General features: G+C 38.7%; 1 protein-coding gene across 1 annotated transcript in view; it reads left to right on the forward strand.

The window, feature by feature from the left end:
- LOC118822505 (transcription initiation factor TFIID subunit 4-like) overlaps nt 1-18,821 on the forward strand; it is a 34,604-nt gene that overhangs the window by 3,696 nt on the left and 12,087 nt on the right. Inside the window, exons 3-9 of the mRNA XM_036591593.1 lie at nt 6,412-6,560; nt 7,393-7,512; nt 8,237-8,359; nt 10,607-10,729; nt 12,284-12,373; nt 13,304-13,591; nt 16,558-16,705. Coding sequence (XP_036447486.1) covers nt 6,412-6,560; nt 7,393-7,512; nt 8,237-8,359; nt 10,607-10,729; nt 12,284-12,373; nt 13,304-13,591; nt 16,558-16,705 — 1,041 coding nt within the window. The remainder of the gene's footprint in view (nt 1-6,411; nt 6,561-7,392; nt 7,513-8,236; nt 8,360-10,606; nt 10,730-12,283; nt 12,374-13,303; nt 13,592-16,557; nt 16,706-18,821) is intronic.

The raw sequence follows: 18,821 nt of genomic DNA on the forward strand, positions 1-18,821 counted from the left end.
CAAATAAAAATAAACAAATAAGATTGCTTTGATTTGTTAATTAATTAATTTGTTAACTATTATGCACATTAGTAATAATAAATAAATAAATGAATAAAACAGCTAAGAGAAAAGATGCTTTAGAAAACAATACACGGATGGTAATTGTAGTGATAAAATAGTAAAATAAAAAAAAATCACAGAAATTACATAAACTAAAAGAACAATAAAAATAAAACAATTGTTGGCTAAGTTTGGAAAAGATTTTTTTTATTATTATTATTCTATTATTATTATTATTATTAAATGGATTGATGGTAAATATACCTTAAATATTACCATGTGTTTTCTTATTTAATTTGCAAGCAACAGTGAAAATCAGATGTCACTCAGAACATTATAAAAGAATCCTTTATGTCCCCAAACTTTTGAAAGGTAGTGTTAATCTGTGCTGAAAGCACAGTGGAGCAGTAGATCTTAAACCAGGCCTGGCACACATCATTGCATCCAAACTTTTTCGTATTTTGAGTCAGAAACTGACCCAAATGGAACGAAACTTCTGTCTGAAACTGACCCAAACTGGCCCGTCATGACCTAAAGTGGAGAACACAACCTGGCAGGAAAGAGCTGGTTACTGTGTAGTGACAGTAATGCTGTTATGGTGGAGATAAATCAAAGATAAAATGATGTAATAATCAGTTTATTAAATTAAGTTCAAATTCTGCTTTAAATGTGTTCATTACTTAATGTTTTTGAACAGCATTTCAAACATTGTTTAGACTGGATGAACTTCTATACTGCTCTGTTAGGGCTGAACGAGTTGGGGAAAATATCTAATTATGATTTTTCTGATTAATATTGTTACTGTGATGTAAGTTGCAGTTATTTTCCATAAATTGAAGTTCCGACTTGTGTTATTTATTTATTTATTTAATAACCAAGAAGACCAGATTGTCCACTTTTTCTGGCTTGAGCTTTGACACAGTAATAGTGATGGGCCTGATCCGATTTACAGCTTTTGGTACCAATACAGATTCCGTTCCAAGAGATATTTTCACTTTAATATTATCATTATTGTTGTTGGTATTGTGTTTAAGTTTGTGTTTAAGGTGTTTAATCTTCCAGTCACTAAGCATGTCTGTGATGGAGGCTGCAGTTGAACTGCTGCTTTGAGACCCTCTGCACTTTTTCACCTAATGCACCGCACTCTGTAGTGCAGGGGTGCCCAATCTTGGTCCTGGAGATCTACCACCCTGCAGAGTTTAACTCCAACCCTAGTCTAACACACTTGAACCAGGTAATGAGGGCCTTTAGGGCATTTGACTGTATGAGCAGGGTGTGTTGGACCTGAGCTCTCGAGGGTGATAGATCTCCAGGACCAGCATTGAGCATCCCTGCTGTAGTGAGAATGTTTTTGAGTTCACTCAGTGGACAGTGAGACTTAGGAGAGACACTGGGCTAACATCTGAGGTCCAAATATCAGTTGTGAAGTGCTAGCTGTGATGACACTCGGTTGTACAGTTCAGGTATAGTTGTCTCTTAAATGTGTTTTCTGGATGGCAGATTATACCTGGGCTCTAAGTGCTCCAACTGGCTGCAAAATCCGACATTTTCCACTACAGATAATGGTTGGTCATCAAGTATAAAGAAGTTGAGCAACTTCTCTGTGATCCCTTTAATCTTTGGTTTGTCTGCTGGGCGTTTATCGTGTTTCTGGAGAGCATCAGCGAGAGTCGCTGCCCAGTGGTGTCTTCCTGTAATAGTGATGGGTATGGAGGTTAGCTAGCATGAACTCCTGGTACTCTTTCACATAAAACCTCTGCAGGTGATTAAACTGGCTGTATTGTACGATGCCACCCACCCCGCAGCACACAAGTAGTGGGCTTGCTTTTCTGCATTTCCAAACTAAAACATCTCCGAACAAACAACATTTTAGTCAAACCAACAGCAAATTTTATTTGCTCACTCATGGTCCAGTGCCAGCTGTGGACTGGAATCTGCATTGGAAAGTGGATTGGCCCTGCCCACCCGATATCTGATGAGTGATTGACATCAATATCGGGCCCGATACCGATATAGGATCGAATCGGCCCCACCTCTAGTCTGTAATGTAGTGTGCCAGAATGCCAGTAAGCTGTGGTTGTGATGTCACAACACATGGAGGTTTGCTTGCCTCTGATTGGTCTAACTCTACAGGCAGTACACAACTCTGTGTTATTGTGTTAATTTTCCCCTCTTAAAACGTTTTTGATAATGTAGACTGTAATCTTAAGAAAATGCAGCTTTTGCGATTTGGAAATTGCGATTTTGATATAAAATCGATTAACAGTGCTCTGTTTTCATGTTTTGTGGTGCTGATATAGTGAGATTTGAACCCTAAAGTTCTTTTTCTGAACTTAAACATATAACACAAACATATTTTTGGACAAACAGATTTTGGCTGCACTAAAAATTCTTTCCTGAATCGAATCACTCTTTACATCCAGTTTTCTCTCAGACGTGGGCCTTGTGGTCCTTTGTGCGTGATTCCCTCATAAAATGATTGAGGGTAGTGAAAGTGTAGTCAAGAGTGAAACTAAAACACGAGGAAGCACAGGTCAGATCTCTTCAAAGTGAGCTGCAGCTGTTAGAACCTGAATTAAGGGTTGGCGATTTGACAATATTTTATTGTTATTGTAATAAAATATGTCACAATACGCTTTTCTGAGCATATTGTGCATATTGTCAGTACTTAGATAACACTGAGTAACTACATGTTTAATTACAAAATGAGCATAATTAAGCTCAGCTCATCACCGTTACTGCAGATACAGCCCTGCAGGTGTATAAACGCCAACAAAACAGACCAGAATGACCACAAAAAAGATTAAAAGGTATGTAGATGCTTTAGATGAGTCTCCAGAAAACACTACGAGGAGAAGATTAGCTAGATTGGTGGATCTGTATAACCTGCACATCAACAGAGTTCAGAACACTCCAGTGTGTGATATTTTATAAGAACTAATAAAAGTGGCTACCAAAACTGCCAAATCTCTTAAATAATAAACTCACACACACACATAAAGCTGAATGTAGCTTCTCATTTGAATTTTCTGTTCCACCTTAAATGGTCCTGCAGTTACACTGAGGCACCTTAAACATAGAACGAGTTTCGAAAGTTGGCGAATATGAAGCCAACATCAGCTAAAATCAATAAATGCATTACTTTACTTCAATAAATGTAACAGTTTACCTCGTATCAATTTACCTCAATACATGTAATTTACCTCAATAAATATATTACTTTACTTTAATAAATGTATTTGTTTACCTCAATAAATGTATCAGTTTACCTCGTATCAATTTACCTCAATAAATGCATCAATTTACCTCAGTGAATGTATTAATTTACCTCAATTAATGCACTTATTTACCTCAGTTAGGGCATCAGTTTAACTTGATAAATGCATTGATTTACCTCAATAAATGTATCAGTTTACCTCTATTAATGCACTTATTTACCTCTATTAATGCACTTATTTACCTCAATAAGTGCATCAATCTACCTCAATAAATGCATCGATTTACCTCAATAAATGTATTAATTTACCTCAGTGGATCAGTCAGTTTGTTGTTTTTATTTTGGGACACCACCCCACAAATCACACTTGCATCACAAACTCAGGCTAGATGAGCACTCATATTAATGGCGAGTGAAGACCCTTATATTATCTAAGAAGAGCTGTGAGTGGTCTTCTGCCCTCATGAAGGCCGAGGTATGGACCGAAAGAAGCCACAGAGTGCATTATCTTTGAGAAGCTACTGAGGTCTGCACTGAAATGTGCACCTGAGATCTAGTAGAGTTTTGAGGCTGTTGATGTTAAAAACAAAGTATTACGCTCAGTGATTCACACACACTCTGAAACAGGCTTGACTTTGACTGGTGCTTCAGAAGAGTGTTGTTAAGTAATCTCAGATAGTCTTCCATTTGTCCATGTTTATCGGTGTTAGAAACCACGTAATCAAGTCTATTAGAGATTATTGATCACGCTACATGGAGTGTTATAGTTTGGCTGTTCAGCTAGCAGTGTTTATCATTTATGGTAAATGTATGTTTCCTTTTCTGAGCATGTTGTGGAGTTCATCAGTACTTCCTAACTGCATGTTTGATTAAAAAGAAAGTATAATTAGTCCTGTTTAATTGCATTTAGAGCAGCACAGTGTGTGAGATGTTGAATACAAATCATTGGATTAATCGTTGTTGACCATGTGTTTAAATGTGGCCGTACTTTGTCTTGTCTAACTTGTCAGATGTCAGAAATATGATTGTGTATTGAAAAAAAACTTCCTGAAGTATTGTGATATTACATTTTGTCATATCGCCCACTTCTATGTTGAACTTCAATTGTGTATAAGGAGGTAAACTTTATAAATTCTGTCATGTTTTGGGTTTTACTGCATTACAGTGAAGTTTTCTGTGCCAGAACTATTAACAGATTTTAGTTTTAGCTCAGTAGGTGCTGCACAGAACACTGTTTCTCACAGCAAAGTATATTTCGACTTAAAAAAAGCATTTTTATTAATTAATTAATATAAATTAATTAATAAAATGTAGTATTTACAAATTAAAATTCTTTTAAGTTTAATTTATTAACCATTTATTAATTTGTTATTTTTATTAACATTTTTATTAATTTAATCTTATTAATAAAATATTTTTTTTTAAATTTGAATAGTGATAAATATACACTATATTGCCAAAAATATTTACTCACCCATCCAAATCATTGAATTCAGGTGTTCCAATCACTTCCATGGCCACAGGTATATAAAACCAAGCACCTAGCCATGCAGACTGCTTCTACAAACATTTGTGAAAGAATGGGTCGCTCTCAGGAGCTCAGTGAATTCCAGCGTGGTGCCGTGATAGGATACCACCTATGCAACAGTCGTGAAATTTCTTCGCTACTAACTATTCCACAGTCAACTGTCAGTGGTATTATAACAAAATGGAAGCGATTGGGAACGACAGCAATTCAGCCACAAAGTGGTAGGCCATGTAAAATGACAGAGCAGGGTCAGCGGATGCTAAGGTGCATAGTGCGCAGAGGTCCCCAACTTTCTGCAGAGTCAATCACTACAGACCTCCAAACTTCATGTGGCCTTCAGATTAGCTCAAGAACAGTGCGTAGAGAGCTTCATGAAAAGGGTTTCCATGGCCGAGCAGCTGCATCCAAGCCTTACATCACCAAGCGCAATGCAAACCGTCGAATGCAGTGGTGTAAAGCGCTGCCACTGGACTCTAGAGCAGTGGAGATGTGTTCCCTGGAGTGACGAATCACGCTTCTCCGTCTGGCAATCTGATGGACGAGTCTGGGTTTGGTGGTTGCCAGGAGAACGGCACATGTCTGACTGCATTGTGCCAAGTGTAAAGTTTGGTGGAGGGGGGATTATGGTGTGGGGTTGTTTTTCAGGAGTTGAGCTCGGCCCCTTAGTTCCAATGAAAAGAACTCTTAATGCTTCAGCAGACCAAGAGATTTTGGACAATTTCATGCTCCCAACTTTGTGGGAACAGTTTGGGGATGGCCTCTTCCTGATGCGCACCAGTGCACAAAGCAAGGTCCATAAAGACATGGATGAGCGAGTTTGGTGTGGAAGAACCTGACTGGCCTGCACAGAGTCTTGACCTCAACCCAATAGAACAGGTTTGAGATAAATTAGAGCGGAGACTGCGAGCCAGGCCTTCTCGTCCAACATCAGTGTCTGACCTCACAAATGCACTTCTGGAAGAGTGGTCAAAAATTCCCATAAACACACTCCTAAACCTTGTGGAAAGCCTTCCCAGAAGAGTTGAAGCTGTTATAGCTGCAAAGGGTGGGCCGACATCATATTACACCCTATGGATTAGGAATGGGATGTCACTCAAGTTCATATGCGTGTGAAGGCAGATGAGCGAATACTTTTGGCAATATAGTGTATATACGTGTGTGTGTGTGTGTGTGTATGTGTGTGTGTGTTGATAAATGGTTCACATTCAAGCCTGTGATATTAATGATGGGGTTGTTTAGCATGTTTGCTATCTTTTAGCCTGTTGGCTAGCTGACCAGCCTAGTTCTAGTAAAGAAAATATGTTTTCAGCCCCTCAGTTTAAACAAAAAAACGGGGTCTTCATCAGTACACTTGGTGCTCCGTGCAAGCAGCTATAGAGTCAAAGATTAATCCATTAACAGCACAAGGGTTTTCTTGCTGGGGCACAGAAATACAGAGTTCAGTTGTTGTGAGGCTGTTATAGCCATGGCATATCGTGGATTTTAGAACGGCTTCAAATGTGGCTCAGCCATTCAGATTCAGTACCGGAACTATCCATTTTGGATACGTCTTTACTATTATATGTATCTTTACTATATAATGTGTCTATGTTACAATCTGAGGTGTGTGTGTGTGTGTTTATAGGGATGGTTCTGGTGCGCAGTGAGAGTGGTCAGTTGTTGATGATCCATCAGCAGACATTGGCCCAGATGCAGGCCCAGTCTCAGGGTGCCATGGCAACAAGACCCACAACCCCCACCAGCACTCCACCTGTCCACATTACCTCTGTACAGGTAACAGCAGTAATCATTCATTATGTTACTCTGTGTCTGTCTTCTGTGTTTAGGACTGTAATGATATACATTTTCTGGTTCGATACGGTTTTCGATTTTAAGGTCAGGATTCAGTTTGATTTTTTTTGTATTTTTTTCCATGTTAGTAGTGTCTGTGATTAGTAGTGATTCTGCTTGGCTGTAATTATTTACTACCCAGATTGGTTTGGCTCAGGTGAATAAAAGTTCTTAATTTCCATATCTTCACCTTAAATTTCCACATTGGTAACTTTGCAGGGGAAGGAAAGAACGGTTTAATGGAATTTCATGTAAAAAGACTATTCTCTAAGTAATGTTAGACCATTTCTGATGGTCTGTTCATCACAAAATTGTAACACGATGTGAAGAGTCACTAGAGTTTCAAATAGTGCAAAAATAGTAAAGTAATGAGAACAATGGAGCAACAATATACGTTTCACATTCTCAGTTTTTTAGATTTTCCTAGACACTTAAAGATGGTCCTTAAGGGTTCTTTACCAAAATGGTTCTATATTGAACCATGAAGACTCGAAGAACCCTTTGCATGACTAAAGGGTTCTTTGCATCTTGAAAAGGTCTTTAGGTTGATGGAGAGTGTGCTTTAGATGGTTCTATATAGCACCAAATTATTGTTGTTCTAAGCTAAATATATATATATATATGTGTGTGTGTGTGTGTGTGTGTGTGTGTGTGTGTGTGTGTGTGTGTTTTAATTTTTATTTTAATTTTATTTTTTTAATTTTTTTTATTTTTTTATTTCTTTCAAAATAACAGTTTGGCTTACTTCGTTTTAAGCTCTTTCATTTTTTTCTAGGCCCCTGGGACGCCGTTAATAACACGGCAGGTGGCCCCCACCACTATAATCAAACAGGCTTCTCCTGTTCCTGCGGCTGTTCAGCCCACCACTGCACTCCAGAGACCCCCGCTACTGCAGGTCTGTCACTCTCAGTCTCTACTGCAGCCCCAAGCTTCCCTGTATTTTACACTCTCAGACACGCCTCCTGACTCAGCTCATCTGCTCATTAACTCATCAGGCCCTTTATGACGCATGAGGACTGTCACTGAGAGCTATTTTGCTGCATAAGTAGTTATTTAAAAAAAAAAAAAGGATGAAATTAGAGACAGAATTCAAACTTTGAGATGGCTCATACTACTGTTTGTAGCTATGTGACGTACTGTAGTCTATTTTTATAGGTGAAGGTGAGTCATACAGTGTCAGAAGCCACATAAGCAAGTCTGTTAAAGATACTGAACGACTCTACACGGTTTGAGGCTAGTGTGTGATGATTAAGGCATGCATTGTGCACAGTGCTGATTACATGACTTGGCTAAAATATCCTCCTAGGTTCAGTGCAAAGCTAAAAAAGCAAAATTCACACATCACATAAGGCGCTAGAGATGATGCACTAGAAGTTTAGTTTATGGGTGTGCACAAAGTGATGATGCCTGGCACAATGATAAATGTTAATTATTGTAGTAATTATTAATGATAGTTGGATTTAATTGGATTCTTCTATTCAATACAGTATTAAAAACATATTTGTCATGGGTTCCATGATGTATCCTATAGCCTGGCTGGTCGACAATGTCTAGGATTAGGGGGGAAATTCTGTTTTATGTTTTTCTTTAGCTTTAGTTTGCCCTCTTGTATTTTATAGAATACTATAATGTTGGGGGGGACAACGGCACCCCCTGTTGGCACACCACCACCAGGGCAGGTAGGGGTGGCCCCAACTCAAAGAGTGACCACTGCTGGAACCACGCCAGCCCCCGCCACCACGGTGAGACAGGAGGTTTTCTGTGACTTCTTAATTCTGTATGTCCTGTCAGCCAGCCTGTACAGTTTGATTCAGCCCTGATCTAACAAGCCTGTTTGTCTGACCACCTACAGTGCTGTGAAAAAGTATTTACCCCTCAAGCTATTTCATCTATTGTTGCTAATTTGTCACACTTAAATGTTTCAGATCATCAAACTAGTTCTAATATAACATAAAGACAACATGAGGAAACACAAAATACCGCTTGTAAATTATCATTTCATTTATTGAAGATAAAGATTTATCCAAAACCTATATCGCTCATGTATAAAAGTAAATGCCCCCTAAACTGGTCGTGCCGCACTTGGCAGCAACAACTGAAATCAAATGTTTGCGATAACTTGCAGTGAGTATTTTACATCGCTGTGGAGGACTTTTGGCCCAGTCTTCTCTGCAGAATTATTTTAATTCGGCTGCATCGGAGGGTTTTCAAGCATGAACAGCCTGTTCAAGGTCTTGCCACAGCATCTCAATTCAAGTCAGGACTTTGACTTGGCTACTCCAAAACCTTAATTTTGTTTCTTTTGAGCCATTCAGTGGCGAACTTGCTTGTGTGTTATTGTTCTGCTGCATAACCCAACAGCGCTTCAGCTTTAGGTCACGAACTGATGGGCCAACATTCTCCTTCAGGATTTTCTGATAGAGAGCAGAATTCATGGTTCCATCAGTTATGACAAGTCGTCCAGCACCCCTAGACCCTAGACCATCACACTGCCGCCACCATGTTTCACTGTTGGTATGATATTCTTATAGTGGAATGCGCCGTAGCTTTGCACCAGATGTAATGGGACCCATGTCTTCCAAAAGGTCCACCTTTGACTCATCAGTCCACAGAATATTATCCCAAAAGTCTTGGGGATTATCTAGATGTTTTTGGCAAACACGAGACGAACCTTTGTGTTCTTTTTGGTCGCCAGTGATTTGCACCCTGCAACTCTCCTATGAATGCTGTTTTTGCCCAGTGTCTTTCTTATTGTGGAATTGTGTACATTGACGTTAAGCAAGGCAAGTAAGGCCTGCAGTTCTTTAGATGTTCATCTGCATTTTTTGTGACCTCCTGGATGAGTCGTTCATGCGCTCTTGGTGAAACTTAGGCCACTCCTGGAAAGGTTCACCACTGTTTCGAATTTTCTCTATTTGTGGATAATGACTCTCACTGTGGTTTGCTGGAGTCCCAGAGCCTCAGCAATGGCTTTTTGACCCTTTCCAGAGTGGTAGATTTCAATGACTTTGCATCACATCTGTATTTGAATCTTTTTAGAACATGGCATTGTGTGCTACATTTTGAGACCTTATATCCTGCTTCACATTGCCAGACAGATTCTGTTTAAGTAATGTTTAGATTCAGCAAGTCTGGCAGTGATCATGTCTAAGTGAGTGAAACTGAACCCAGTAGTGAGCTGAATTTGGTTAACTGGTTGATTTAATAGCTAAGGGGCAATTAGTTTTTCACATAGGGCCAGGTAGGGGTGAACAGCATTGTTCCTTCAATAAATGAAATCATTTAAAAACAGCATTTTGTGTTTACTTGGGTTATCTCTGTCTGATATTAAAAATAGTTTGATTATCTAAAACATTCAATTGTGACAAATATGCAGAAATAGAAATTGGGAAGGCGGCAAATACTTTTTCACAGCACTGTATTTGGATTTCATGAAATAATTATTTTCCCCACGCTTATATGCAAAAACAGTCAGGGTTAAATCTGTGTGCTTTGGAAATGTGATTGGCCATCACCAAAGGTATAAAGTTCAGGATAAGAGAGGAAAAAAGAACTACAGTAAATGTTTCCAGGCAGTTGGAACAAAATCCTGGGGAGGAATGTTACTCTCTGGACCTGGATTACCCATAATGTGGCCATTATTGTTTACTGTGGATTGGAAGAATGCTCAACCCTTTGTGCTTGTTTATATGCACAGAAAACATAAACTAGTTGAACCAAGTATGTTTTGTAATAGGGGTGGAAATAAACTCTGTGGGGTTATTTATCTCTGCCTTCTCCCACTGTGAAGTGGATTAAAAAAAAAAACTTAAAAAGACAGATGTGTCTGCTGTTCTGCTCTTGGGTGATAAATGGCAACAGAGGCAGCAAAGATCAGCTGTGAAATTTGTGACAATCTTGAATGCATGAATGAAAAACTGTTTGTTATTAGTGGTTTCACTAATGCAGATTTCTCTCACTTCTTTTTGCCTTTGCGCATCCCTTCACAGGAAACATTAGAAAATGTGAAAAAGTGTAAGAACTTCTTGTCCACGTTGATAAAGTTGGCATCCAGTGGGAAACAATCCTCAGAAACGGCGGCTAATGTGAAGGAGCTGGTCAAAAATCTCCTGGTATGTGTTTCCATGGCAACATGCTGTCCATCACACATCAAAGGCACGTTGCATAGTGTAACTGGAGATTTGGAAAAATAAGTTCAAAATGTTGTTAACCTGCTGATTAATATTTAAAGACAATATCTTGCATATTTAAGGTGCTATAAATGGCTGACACAAAAAATACACTGACTTAACACTTGAGTTGCCCCCCTCTCCTTTTTCTTTAATGTTAGAGTACAAATAAGTAGGACTCATAAAATAGTTCTTTGTGTTTGAACATTTATTTAGTAAAAGCCAGCAGCTTTATGACTGATTTGTGCTTGGAAAAAGTGAGGGTTTTCTAGTGATATCGGAATTTGTTTTTTGCAGCTTTATGACTGATTTGTGCTTGGAAAAAGTGAGGGTTTTCTAGTGATATCGGAATTTGTTTTTTTTGTTTTTTTTAGATATTTAAAAATATATTTAAATATATAAAATTTAAATGTTTGCATTGTATTATTATAAATGCTGATATATCTAAAATTGGAAAGACATTTGACAAGTTATAATGAGATTTGAAAATTTGCAATAAATATATAATTGCAGTATAGTCTTATTCCTTAAAAACTTAATTAAATGAAATATCTAAAAAGACCTTCTGGATTTTTTTTAAGGGTAGTGTGTTGGCATTGTTGTGACAACCTTTTATTTCCTAGACGGTAACTATTGTATAGCAGAATAAAAATTTCTGAAGGTTGTACTGTGTATGTTTGTTTTGTTAAAGTTGAAATAAGTAGTACAGAGTCAGAAAAATAAAAAAACGTTAAAATATGATGAGCGTGTCCCACTATGAGTCGCCCTGAAAGCCTTAAATCATCAGTTAAAAGTCAGAGGCGTGGGGTCGTACGTCTTTAAGAAATAACATCACACACACAGACTCCAAAAGAAGGTCTGGCTCAATGTTTAGGTCCCAGATGATCTCAAAATCAACATTATACTGATGGCAATAGTAAATAATTCACTCACATCCTTAGAAGACTTGTCCTTCACCAAGTTCAGAACTCCTTAGATTCATCTGCTCGGAGAAGGGGGCCAAAGCACAACCGACGTTACAAAATGTTGTTACACATGCTGCATGCAATTACACATTTCCACCAGAGGGGTCTCCAAATCCTCAAATCTTACACAGTGCAGCTTTGTTATTTTATTGTAACAAGACAATTGCAAGTGATTTAGAAACATTTCTGTTGGTTTATTGATTGTGAAATGTTCACAGCTGTTCCTAAAAGCCATATGAAGCCATACTAGTGAGAAACCCGCACTTTCTCAGTCTTTTCATTTGCGTCCTTAATTAAGGCACTTATGTTTTGTAGTAGCAAAGTGTAAAGTAATATACATACATGCTTACAAACTCGTCAGTCCTGTTGAAATATAAAATGCCTCGCATATTTTGTATTGTCTGTTTTCCATTCTGTTGAAATGTAATCAAGTATTGATTCTCATATTTGCATAGTAGCACCTTGATGTGACAGTGACATAATCTTAGCTTCAATTTTCAGGACTGTAACACTAATGATTGTGTTTCTGCAGGAGGGAAAACTTGAAGCAGAAGATTTTACCAGCAGACTGTACAAAGAGTTAAACTCCTCACCTCAACCCTACCTCGTGCCTTTCCTTAAGGTAACACTTAGTGGATCAGTGGCCTCTGAATCTGAGCTGGGCTCAAGCTCAGCCTAATTTGGCTCGAGTTCAGTGCGTGGTGTGAGCCCTTGCTGGGGGGAAGGCCGCTACTGTCGGCTAAGCAGCTTGTGGCTTTTCCCCTAAACGCTAATTAGTCTTATCAGGTGTCGTGAGTTGCCTGAACAAATGTGTGATTAGGCCTTGTCTTTTTAAGAACATGCTGTATTGCTTTTTGATGTTTTGGCCTGTGTTTCCTAGCTAATTATATTACAACAGCTAACAAGTTTGAGTTCTGCATGTGCTGATAAACAGTGAAATTAGAGGGAAAAGATAAAAGCACACAATTCTGGATCTTGTGCGGCACAGCACATCAGTAATTCCCCAAAAATGACTGTTTATCGCAAACATGCAATGCTTTTCATTATTATTATTACTATTATTATTTTTTATATTATTGTTATTATTATTATTATTATTATTATTATTAATAATAATAATATATTATTATTATTATTTTAATATTATTATTTTTATTATACTATTTAAAAAGAAAAAAGGAAAACTTTTTTATTTTTTTTCCCTTGCAGAGCACATATGAAGTTTGTGCTTTTATGTACCAAAAACAGTCATAATTCAATCCTACATGATCGTTTTCCAACCTCTCTTTATCCCTCAGAATTAAACACTGTGACATCAGTATTGAAATTGAGTCATCCATATTGAAACAAAACCCAGTACCTTCAAAACAATAATAAAAAAAAAATGCTTCTTAACTTGTAATGCAAGTTAATCCAAAAGCCTTTTTCTCCAGATCATTTTGGACCGTTGCTATTGTTCCATTCATTAAAAAATGCTCGCACAAAATGAAGGACATGTGGCACTCTGTTTTTTTCCTAAATGTGTAAAATATTCTGTCTCTCTTTCTCTCAGAGGAGTCTTCCTGCTCTGCGTCAGATGACTCCAGACTCAGAAGCATTTATCCAGCAGAGTCAGCTCCAGCAGCCTTCGGCTCCGCCTTCCTCCACCGCGCTCACCGCCGCCGTGCTGGGGGGATCTTCGTCCGCACAGCGTCCCACAGCCCCGCCCACGACGCCCTCTACAGCTATCGCCAAGACCAGCTCCATCACCTCAATCACCTCCACTACCACCCCCACCACCACCTCACCCCACCAGCCTGTCATCAGCCTGTCGCAAAACGCACCGAGCAAACCCAACCTGGTAACCCACACAGACTCCTTCTGAGTAACTTACACTTTATTAATATTACAGCTAAGTGAACTGAAGGAGAAACAGAAATGGCTTCGCTCTACTGTAATGTAAATGTAGTGTTAGCCAGTTTTTATATTTGAAGGGTTTCATTCCAAATTATAAACCACTTTAGAGAATTGTCTTTTCTTCTTGATAGACGTTGTTGGGAGTGGGCTTTAAGCCAGGTTACACTACACGACTTTTACCCCCGATTTTAGCCCAGATTGTCAGTCTGGCCAAGTCAGTGCTAGTTGGCTCTAGTCTGAAGATTTTTGGGTTAGTTGGAGTCGACAGTTGGAGCGAAAATCGAGTAGTGTGTGAAGGGCGAGACTCAGATTTTTGGCTTCCGGATTGCGTTTCAGACCAGTCGGAGTTTATCAAACATTTGAAATTGAAATTTGAAATCTCAACCTAACTCTGTTATCTAGTCATGTAAACTGGTCAATGACTCATTGTGGACGGATTCCAGCAACAGCCAGTGAAAACTGAGTGCATGTAAAACACAAAAATGGTGAAAAATCACTGACGTGTGGAGTGAAGCTTTTTAATGAGCTCACTTTAAGGCACAAGCACAATTGAATTTATGTACATTTAAAACTAAGAAATACGACACTGATCATATTTTTAAATCCATTAGCCCCACTTAAACATGTTTACCTGCTGCTTTTTTACTGTATCAGTGTAAACGGCAGAGAAAACAGCAGCAGCAGCTCCATGTTTGTTTATTTGGGTCCCCTAGTAATGTGAGTTCGCGTGAGTTCCATTCGGTTTAGCAGCAGCTTAAAAGTTGCATAGTGTGTGATCCCTAATCGTTTCGTGTATGCAATACCCAATATTTCAGTCACCCAAAAAAAATCTCCAGAAACCAGTCTGATGCGAAATGCCTAATCTTTTATAATCTGTTAAGACTTTAAAAGTCGTGTAGTGTACCCAAGCCTTTAGACATAGAAGAAATTAGAACTTTTTTTTGTTTTTTTTTTTTAAAGTAGATCAAAAAATGGGCCTTGCATTTTGCGTCAGCTGTTCTTTTCGAAAATTCATTTAGCCTTTTGGAATGAAACTCTTCATTTTTTTATTCTATATGTTTATTTTTGCATTATGGTGAAATGAAATGGCCTAACTTTACTTAAAGAGCAATACTAATAGCCTTTTAGTCCTGCCTTCCTTCTCCGTGCTCCTTAGTTCTGAAATAATGGCTGTTGGTCACCATGATGTAATCACGGGCGAGTTATTTTATGGAAAGACGCTACCCAAACAGCTGTAACATTAGCGAGCGTTGATTGGGTTCTAGCACAATGGCTGACAATGACAGTGAAGTAAGTGAACGTTCTGAAATGAGCTCGTCCTTTCATACATCACTCATTCAGCCAAACACGTTTGAGCCAGTTTGCAAAATTTCTAAGGTGACCAAGAGACAAACAGATCGAACTGTTATTAGACAAATAATGCGAGCTGGCTAAAACGTGGCGCTTGACCTAAACAGTAGCCATATTTCCAATAGCAGAGTAGAAATAAACTAAAGCTTGCCGGCTACAAACAATATTGAACGTTAGCGAAAGTTATTTAAGTTAGACATGATCATTCCAAGCAGACTCACTGTGCCAAAGGCTGACAAGCCATCCGAACAGATGTAGGGGACAGCTTCAGATTTGAGTACAAGAGCTTTAGCAAACTCCATTTCAAAGGCACAGTGATTTATGAGGTATTCTTTCACAGAATGTGCTGCACATATCCTGCTGGGTGAAGTCATGTTTCCCTCATCATAATATAAATTTATGCTAAACGTACACTAGAAGACTCTGAAAAGACTTTTGAAAGACTGAAGTCTTGACACCCTCTCGCATCTAAAGACAATGTCACAGACTGTGATTCTGCGAAGACTGGCGGTAAGACTTGCAAGACTGCAACTTGATTTTTGAGATTATTTCCCACCGTGCACCTGGTGGAAATTTACAAGCAGAGAAACTCTCCACTCTGGTGGTACAGATGGCATTGTTGACTGGGTGTTGCGAGCTAAACCATAAAAAACAAACAGAATAAGAAACCACTGTAACAGAAAGCAAAAATGAAAAAAAAAAATTGATGCTTCTTCAGTAATGCCCTTCTTGAAGTCCTCTGCTCATTTCCTTCCGTTACTGTTACGCTCAGTGAACTTCAAATATTAAAACAGACAGTTTGCATTTTAGGTTAATACAATTATTGTTTTAAAGTGGAGCAGATTTGCCTTTTTTTAACAGAGATTTCAGGTACTCATTTATGCATTTTCTTACTTGCACTCTCTCTGTCTATATATATTTCGCCACGCGCATATGCTTGCCCGCTTGCTCTCTCGCGTGCCTCTTACACGTCACTATTTGCATGAGCCAAGACTTAAAACTTATGATAATATTCAACACTTTTTTTTATCACAGTGAAAAGACTCAAAAAAGACTGAGAGATAACCATCCTGACCACTTCACACTAAACGATCGAAAATTGTCTGTGACAGTGAAATCGCTTGAGGTCGTTTGGTGAAAGGGCAGCATTAACCACCCTGTCTTTTACTTTATGAAAGAAAGAAGGCATGTTTTTGGTGCCTGGCACCCTGAAACAGTACACCTTCGTGTTATGTTGCTATCTGGCTTTTTTTAAAACATTATAGGGAGCACAGATGATTCACTGTTTTTAAAGCCGGGTCCCTTGTTTACACTGACATCCTGTGAGTTAACCCTAACACTATCCTGAGATTACTCTTGCGTACAGCATAAACCATCAAAAGAACAATCAGCTACCAGATTGTGTTTTTGTTACATTTTTCAGTAAATTCATTGGCATTGCTCTTTAAAAGAAAAGTTTGGCCTGCGGTGGATTTTATCAAGTTAAATTTGTGTCCATTGCTAATTGCTAATGAGTCGCATTAAAACAGAATATATATGTATTTATCTGTGTGTATTTAGATCGTCCAGCCACCGCAGCAACAGCTGGGGACGCTGGTGAGAGGGCCACAGGTGAACCTGGCCCAGACTCCCATGGTCACGCTGAGACCTGGTCAGGCACGTGTGCTCTCTCCTCAGACTGTAGTCAAAACGCAGACGCTTCCCTCAGGTGAGTGTGGATACAGCATCGAGTGTGTGAGTTCATACCATGTATACACTAAACACTCCTCCTCACTCTTTTACTGGTTTTCTTTGTATAAATTTTAATTTGTCACGAAGATGTAACTGGACGTAAGTAGTAAGGATGCTCTAAAAGAAAGGAAAAAACACAAAGAGATTAAAAACGTGTGTTTACATGATTGACATCATGCTGGTAGCTTTCTCACACACTGTATGCACAAAGGTATTAGGACAACTACAGGAGCTTTTATGAATCCCATTCTAAATCCATAGGCATTCATATGGAGTTGGTTCCCCTTTGCAGCTATAACAGCTTCCACTCTTCTGGGAAGCTTTTTACAAGATTTTGGAGTGTGTCTGTGGGAATTTTTGCCCATTCATCCAGAAGAGCATTTGTGAGATCAGACACTGATGTTGGATCAGAGGGCCTGACTCAAAATCTCTATTCTAGTTCATCCCAAAGGTGCTTGATGGGGTTGAGGTCAGGGCTCTGTGAGGGCCAGTCAAGCTCTTTCACACCAAACTCACCCAGTCATGCCTTTATGGACCTTGTTTTGTGCACTGGGGCTCAGTCATGCTGGAACAGAAAAAGGTCTTCCCCAAACTGTTCCCACAAAGTTAAGGTAACATTCTCCTGGCATTCGCCAATCCCAGACTGGTCCGGTGGTGGCGGGCTTTACTGCAGGAAATCTGGTGCTGTATGTTTTGATAAACTCATCTTTGGAAAATATGAATAAGATGATGACAAGAAGGGTGTGAAGGCGCAGGATACAGCTTTAATACAGTAGTCTGTTTTTTTAAGAACCAGTCATAGACACGGCTTGCCAGAAGTATTTAAACTCTCTGATTTTTATTCCTATCACATTTTTGTTTCTATATAACTTGTATAAACCATGGTTCCAATTTTAAACAGAACTGTGATGCACATAGTAGGTATTTATTGCATTTTCTGGTCAGAAGCCGAACTTGCGCATGCCAAATGCAACGAAAAGCGCCCAATGACACAAACTTCGGCAACGTTAGTGATATGTCACCTCCTAATGTGAAGGTTGTGTTATGCTTAAATTCTCATCAAACTAATCAAGTAAATCTCAGATACCAGATAATCCCTGTTATGTATGCTCCATAATGTTAATGATTTTCTGCTCAAAGATTTTCTTTATTGCTCTGTACTCAGCAGTAACTGTAACTAGCATGCAGTACTTCACAATGCATTGTTATGGGAAAATATTTTTGTGATCTTCATTTTCTGATATTTGTATAAACATGGTAACTTGAAGATGTCTGAACCGTAGTGATGGCGAAAATTAAGCTTTCTGCACATTAATGACACCTGGTGGTTTAAAACATGAACAGCAACTTTAAATCTACTCTGTTAAACCTTTATCTCCTACACACTTAAAGATGGTTCTTCAGTAAAGAGAGAGGTTCTATATAGCCTTGAACACTCTAAGAACCCTGTGCATGGTTAAGGTGTTCTTCAGGTTGATTGAGAATGTGCTCTAGATGGTTCTATATAGAACCTTTTTTGGAAAAGTTTCTTCTGTTGTTACAAGCTTGACATTGTTACAATAGCAGAACCCTTTTGGGTGTTGTATACAGCCCTTTTCAAAAAGATTCTATATGAACCACCTACAGCATGTTCTTATATCAATTGGAAGAACTATTCCATGATGAACAGAACCCTTGAAGAATCTTCTTTTTTATGAGCATAGTGATTTAGAAGTCTGTAATCTTCTAAAAGTTTCTAAAGCACTGAAGGTAAGTAATAAATATGATGTAGTTACATGACACCTATATTCATATATAACTTTGCCCTTCGTATTCTTTCATAGTCAAGATGTGGGCTTCATATATGAAACCTAAAGTATGATATAAGTGTTTGGGTGGCTTAAAATCATGAAAACCCTCACTGGTTCGTTTCTGTTGAATTGGTTTTCAAAGCAGTCACGTGGTTGTTTGCCGAACGAAGCTTCGGTTTTGTGTGTTTTTGGAACGTGAACCAAGCAGCAATGCAGAACTTCAGAGTGAACTTGTGTTTGGAAAATGCTGAAACTTCAGTATCAAGGTTAGTATCACTACTGAACTGGTGAGTTCATGCTGCC

This window comes from Colossoma macropomum, unplaced genomic scaffold (assembly GCF_904425465.1).
Source record: "Colossoma macropomum unplaced genomic scaffold, Colossoma_macropomum, whole genome shotgun sequence".
NCBI classification, from domain to species: Eukaryota; Metazoa; Chordata; class Actinopteri; order Characiformes; family Serrasalmidae; genus Colossoma; species Colossoma macropomum.